Below are 6,084 nucleotides of genomic sequence, written 5' to 3'. Positions count from 1 at the left end.
ATGCCATGCAGTTGTCTCATCAAGGCCCTGCTACAAAGCTGCCCTTAAAAACAGAAAACAGGAAACAATCAGGTCTTTGTGCCAGTGGCCCCGACGCTGGGAAGAGCCCTGGAAGGACAAAGTGGCAGCAGAGAGCCAGGATGTGTTTGGTGAACGCATTCCCAAGGGTTACTTCCCCCCTTTTTTTTTTCCTTTCAGGACAGTCCTGATGTCCAACTTCTCGATTCTCCCACAGCCTCCATCCAGAGCTTTGGAAAGCAGCTCGTCCTGCCCACACATCCCTGGGCAGGAGCACCCCCAGAGTCCCACCACGCACCCCTAGAATCAAAAATCCTTTAGTGCCCCCAAAACAAGGGGGGGTTTAACTCCAGAGCTGAGCTCAGGGGAAATCACCAGCCAGGTTTTACCCAGCACACACCTCAGCCAGGTAGGGCTCTGCCAGGGGCAGGGATAGGGGGGCAGATCCCCCAGCACTACGTGGACGTGGAGCCAAGAACAGTCTCCTCCTCCCTACGGTAAAAAGGGAAGAGAAACCCCGGTGTCACAAACTCCCTGCCACCCCCCCCGCTCCTCATGCAGGATGTCCCCTCCCCGAGCGGCCTCGGGGTGACATTGGGGTGACATTGGGGTGACATTGGGGTGACGCTGCTCTCCTGGCTCACAGCCCCTTCCAGTGCCCCCAGAGCCCCCGTCCCTCAGGCCAGGCCTGGCGCCCGCCCGTGCGGGGAGCGCTGGCACCAACCTCCAAGGGCGGGTTTTGGGGCACTGCCAGCCCAGGAAATCCCCTCCCCGGCTCTGAGGGCGCCTTCCCCTCGGAGCAGAGCCGGCTGCTGGGCCTGTTCGCCCACATACCAGCCCCTGACAGTCACAGACCTTCCTGTGCCTCCTTCCAGCCCTGCTGAGGAGGAGGAGGAGGAGGAATCAGCCTTCAAGCCACCTCATTAGCACAGACACCGAGTTCCATTGGCTCTGCCTCACGCCCAGCAGCGAAAAAGCTGAGTTTTAAAGCCCTTTTCGGGGTCATTTCCTCCTTTGCCAAAAAGTTAAAAGAACAAATGTCACCAGTAACTTGCCCTTGAACTCCTGAAGGGCTGAGGGAGACACAGCCCCCCCATCCATGGAGGGGGGTCAGGAGAGGGGGCACGGAGAGGCTGCAGACCCCGAGGAGGATGAGCTGAGCTCTGGCCAGGTTTGAGGGAAGGGGCAGGAGATGTGGCACTGCCCACCCAGAGGGACAGCTGGGCCCACCACAGCCCTTGCCATGCCCTTTTTCCCCCCTCCCACCACCCCCCAGAACACGCCGCAGGATCCAAGATCAGCTACAGCCTCCCCTGCCCAGTGAGCCTGGGGCTCGTTTTTCCATTCTCCTCCTCCCCTGGAAACAGAGGAGCATTTTCTGCCGCAAAAAATCCCTCCCAACTCTTCGCCTCGAGCAGAAAGTTCCAGCACGTGTGGGGCGAACTCACAACCGCCGGGGAGGCTCCCACACGGAAAACACTCAGGTGTTTGGATGACAGGCAGCGTTGGGAACGAACTGCTCTCTGAAATTCCCACATTCACAGCCCCTGGTGGGAGGACCCAGGTCCAGGGGGGGTTCAGCACCCACTGGGAGAGAGGCTGGGGGACAAAGGGACTCATTGCCACATTCGACTGGAGAAAAACTCCTCCAGCCCTGGAGTCAAACCACGTCAATCCTTGTCACTGGATCAGCACCAGGAAGCTTTTTCCCGGCCACGGCTTTTCACCATCTCATCCCAGGAGCCTCCCGGACCATCCCACCGAGCTGGGTGACCCCTCAAAAAAAAACAAAACAAAAACCAACACGCTTGGAAACCCTGCTCTGGCTTTTCAAATGTCACCACGTCACAGCCGTGAGCGTCACTTCAGGTCCTCGGGGCTGGGGCAGAGCCAGGCTGGGAATTCGTCACTGCGGATCAAGGGCTGAACGAGCCCGCTGTTCAGCAGGAGGAGGGGGAGGAGGAGGAGGAGGAGAAGGGGGAGGAGGAGGAGGAGGGGGAGGAGGTGGCGGCTCCCCAGCGCGAGCGCGTTGGATGGGTGGTCTCTAGAACGTTCCTCCCTGTCCCACCTCCGGGGGCAGAGCCAGGCACACGAATACAGGAACTGGGACTCGCCCATGCGTTTCTCCAGCGCCTTCAAAACAAGGAACAGGCTCGGCCTCGGCGTGAGCGGCCCCAGGCACGGGGATCGGGGAGGAGGAACCACACAGAGACCTCCAACTCTCCCCTGCGTCCCCGCGGATCAGAGAGGCCACGGGGGTCACCCCCCTCCGGCTGCAAAAAGGGCGCCTGCTCCAGCCCCTCGCGGGTCTTTCTGCTCAGGGAAATCCAAGGATCAGGCTAATCCCGGGCTGTAGTAACCCGTTTGGATGCCTGCGAGCCAAGCTGCTGTAGCAACAGCCCAAAATAATGCTGCAAAACAACCCCGGGAGAGCAGCAGCGGCAGCAGCAGCAGCCGCCGCCTCTCGCGAGAAGGGGAGCACGAGTTGGATTGAGCAACATTTTCTGCTGCCTCTCTCAGCTGTGACTAAATCCAGCAACAGCCCTCTTAGCCAGAGCCAGAACAAAAAAAAAAAAAAAAAACCAACAAAAAAATCCCAAGGAAAACAGTGGAAAAGCAAGCAGAGAGCCTTCCCAGAACTGGTTCCTTCCACGCAGGGAGCTCACGGCCCCTCGGACTCCAGGCACGGCCCCTCCAAGGGAAGCCAAGAGGCCTCCAGTTCACTCCCCACACCCACATATTCCCCCCTTCCCGGGCTGTGGGAGGCGATGGAACAGATCCAGGGGGATCTGAGCAGGGTGCCCTGTGCCCACGGGACCACGATGAGGTCACGGTGTCCTGCAGCAGCACCCAGACACTTAAGGAGCCTTTTCTTCCTCCCCTGCGAGGAAATTCCCCACGGCTTCGTGACTGTGTTTGTTTTGACGGGGTTTTCAGCTCATCCCGAGTTTTCTACGGCCCTGACTCCTTCCCCAGGCTCAGCTGAGGAGCTGAGCTGAACCTGGGTTTTACCCTTAGCCCTGACCCAAGACCCCCTTGGTGGCCATCAGGGCAGGACAGCGGCCTCACACAAACCCACACATGCCCTTTGTCCCCTCCGCCTTCCCCCTCACAGCCACCTCCTTCCTCCCTTTTCACTCAACCCAAGAGTTAATTAGCTCAGAAACTCCCCCCCCTTCCAAAAAGAAGAGCTTTAGCGTCTTGTGGTGACCCACAGAGCTTTCATACTTCCTCCTGAGGGAGGAAGCCAGCCCAGATGCCAACTCCACTTGGCACCGACCGCCCCCAGCCCAGCCCAGCCCAGCCCAGCCCTGGCACGGCCCAGGCGCAGCTGAGCGATGCCACTTCCCCCTCGCCTTCCTCTGCCTGGCTACAAACAGGAACCAAAGCACTCACCAGGGGCATTGGCGATGGCCAGGGGCAGCCCCTGCAGCTGGTGCACCTGGATCCCAGACGCTCCCAAGGCACTGAGGTTAATAGTCTGGAGGCCCGGCACGGAGGAGAGCTGGGCAGCGTTGACGGTGACGGTGCCGCTGGGGAGGGAGGCGATGGGGGTCAGCGTGGTGCTGGTGCTGCCCGTCTGCCCCAGCGACACTCCCTGCATGGGGGCCAAGGTGATTGTCTGGGCCTGGGGGTTCTGCACCTGCAGGTTCTGGAGCTGGATGGTCTGCCAGCTCACCTGCCCGTTGGGACCCACCGTGGGCGTGCGGATGATGATGGGGCCGGAGTTGGGGACAGCTTGGAGCTGCAGGTTCTGCAGGGCGTCCTGGGAGATGGCTTGAGTGGCAAAGGTCTGGCCGGAGAGAGGGGTGGTCTGGAGGGCCTGGATTGTCTGCCCTCCTTGGACCAGCTGGGGCTGGATCAGGATCTGCTGCTGTTGCTGCTGCTGCTGTGACTGCTGGCTCTGATCCCCCTCCTTCTGCTGCCCCGGCTGCAGAGCCACCCCGGACACGGGGCTCTGCAGGGAGTCCGAGCTCGGGACACTGCTGGCCCTCTGGGGCGTCTGTGCCTGCGAATTGGTTCCCACCGTGGCGCTGGTGGAGAAATTCATGACCCCCACGTTACTGGTGGTGGTGGTGGTGGAGTAGCTGTTGGCGTTGGTGAAGAAGGCGCCCGAGCTGGCCTGGGACGAGGCCGTGCTGGCGGAGCTGCTGGTGGCACCCGAGGTGGCCGTCTGGGAGCTGCTGTCCGGGGAGCCCGAGCTGCTCAGGGTGCCCGTCTGGGACGTGGGCGCCAGGCTGGCGGCCACGCTGTTGACCGGCAGCAGGGTGATGTTGCCGTTCAGGGCCACGGGCACGTTGGCCACGTACTGGGTCTGCCCGGAGAGGCTGTTGTTGGCCAGGCCCACGCCCTGGATGGGCACCGCCTGCTGCAGCAGGTTGGGCATGGCGATGAGGTTGCTGCTCCCCGCGCGGCTCGTGATGATCTGCTGGTTGGAGCCGGGGATGATCTGCAGCTGCCCCGAGGCATCCTGCTGCACGTTCACCTGGGCAGGGGTGGTGGCGAACTGCAGCTGCTGCCCGTCTATGGTCTGGAACTGGGGGATCACCTGGTACTGGATGTTGGGGATGACTCCCGGCAGGCCCGTGAGCACCTGCTGGTTCTGCAGGCCCGAGGCGGAGGTGACCACGTAGGGCCCCGCGCTCACCGGGCGGCTCTTGGAGGCGTCACCGCTGCCGTTGCTGCCGTTGCTGCCCGGCTCCTTGGAGCCCGTGGGGGTGCTGGAGCCCGCCGAGATGATCTGCCAGCCGTTGGCCGACTGGGCGATCTGGGCGGCGGCCGCGTTCAGGTCGAGGTCCCCGCTGCCGCCTTGCTGGCCCTGGGAGCTGTTGGAGTTCTCATTGGGAGACTCGATGCGGCTGCAGGTGGCTGCCAGCAGGGCCAGCGGGGAGGGCTGCGACTCCTGGGAAGGAGAGGAGGAGTTACACGGTGGAGGAGGAGGCGGGAGGCGGCCCCAGGGGCAGGCCCGAAGTGGAAAAAAAAAAGAAAAAAAAAAAACACCACAGAAAGAAAAAAAAAAAAAGGGGGGGGAAACAAAAAAAAACTTAGAAAGCAGGGAGGAGCGTACTCGGAAAAGATAAACACTCCTTCCTGAGCGAACCCACCCATAGCCGGAAAAATACAACTGCCAGGCACAGCGCTGTCAGGCCACGACGGCCTGATCCCACAGGGAAAAGCCCTCGGGGAGGGAGGAAAAGGGGAGGGAAAGGCGAGAGGACACGGCTCCTCCACCCTGGAGAGCCGGGAAATCTCCCCGCAGCACAACAAACCCCCGGGAAGGACGGTCCTTGCCGGGCTCCCCCGACCTGGAGAAGGGCCAGTGGGGGCCGTGGTGTGGCTGGGAGCGGGGGAACCGCGTGTTGGCGAGGAGGGGAAGCCCCGGGCGGTTCAGGCTTGGCAGGGCTCGCCCTCCCCTCCTCCTCCTCTTCCTCCCCCCCCCCGCCTCCCCACCCGGCGCAACGCTCGGCCGGGCCCAGCAAACACCTCGGCCCGGCCTCTGGACTTTGCCACGAGTTGAGCAGAGCCGGGCAGGGGCCCGCTCGTCCTCCCCCACACCCTCACCTGGGCCTCGCCGCCGCCGGCGCTGCTGGTGCTGCTGGCGTCGCCTTCGCCCTTGTCGGGCTTCACCGCCGACATCTCCTCGGTGCTCTCCTGGTCTGCGCGGGAGGGGAACGACAGCCCGCGTTACAGACATTTTGGGGGCAAGGGGAAGGGGCACGAGGAGCGGGAGGGACGCACAGACACACACACACACCATGTGCTCCGGTGGGAAGGGGGGTTTGGGAAGCGGAGGGAGCTGCCAAAGGGGAGCTGGCAGCGGGACAAGGTGGGGGGAGGACCCGGCCCCGCTCCAGGGCCCAGCTCCTCCCCACCCGCCCGGGACACTCCCTGGCTTCCATCGAGGTCCTCCCCGGGCCTCCCCTTTCCCTTCCCTTCCCTTCCCTTCCCTTCCCTCCTGCCCCAGCCCCCGTGGATCCACCCCGGGATTCCCCACACTGGGGATCCAGCCCACGGGATGCCCCGGCTGGAACTCCCCCCGCCATCCGCGCTCCCTGTGACACTCCC

The 6,084-nt window shown here is 63.0% G+C and overlaps 1 protein-coding gene across 3 annotated transcripts in view; it reads right to left on the bottom strand.

Moving 5' to 3' along the window:
- The window catches only part of SP1 (Sp1 transcription factor), a 13,984-nt gene extending 7,913 nt beyond the window's left edge, over window positions 1-6,071 (bottom strand). The window contains exons 1-3 of one of the 3 annotated variants that reach the window (XM_027910354.1): window positions 5,762-6,071; window positions 5,581-5,675; window positions 3,415-4,921 (exon numbers count right to left, since the gene is read on the bottom strand). In XM_027910354.1, the coding sequence (XP_027766155.1) occupies window positions 3,415-4,921; window positions 5,581-5,675; window positions 5,762-6,062 (1,903 nt within the window). In that variant the 5' untranslated portion in view covers window positions 6,063-6,071. The other 2 variants (XM_027910355.1, XM_027910356.1) reach the window with 2 other exon arrangements.
- Between the last annotated feature and the right edge of the window lie 13 nt (window positions 6,072-6,084).

This window comes from Empidonax traillii, unplaced genomic scaffold (assembly GCF_003031625.1).
Source record: "Empidonax traillii isolate 1590-97213 ecotype Southwest subspecies unplaced genomic scaffold, ASM303162v1 scaffold3261:size17127, whole genome shotgun sequence".
NCBI classification, from domain to species: domain Eukaryota; kingdom Metazoa; phylum Chordata; class Aves; order Passeriformes; family Tyrannidae; genus Empidonax; species Empidonax traillii.
This window is presented reverse-complemented; position numbering and strand designations above follow the sequence as displayed.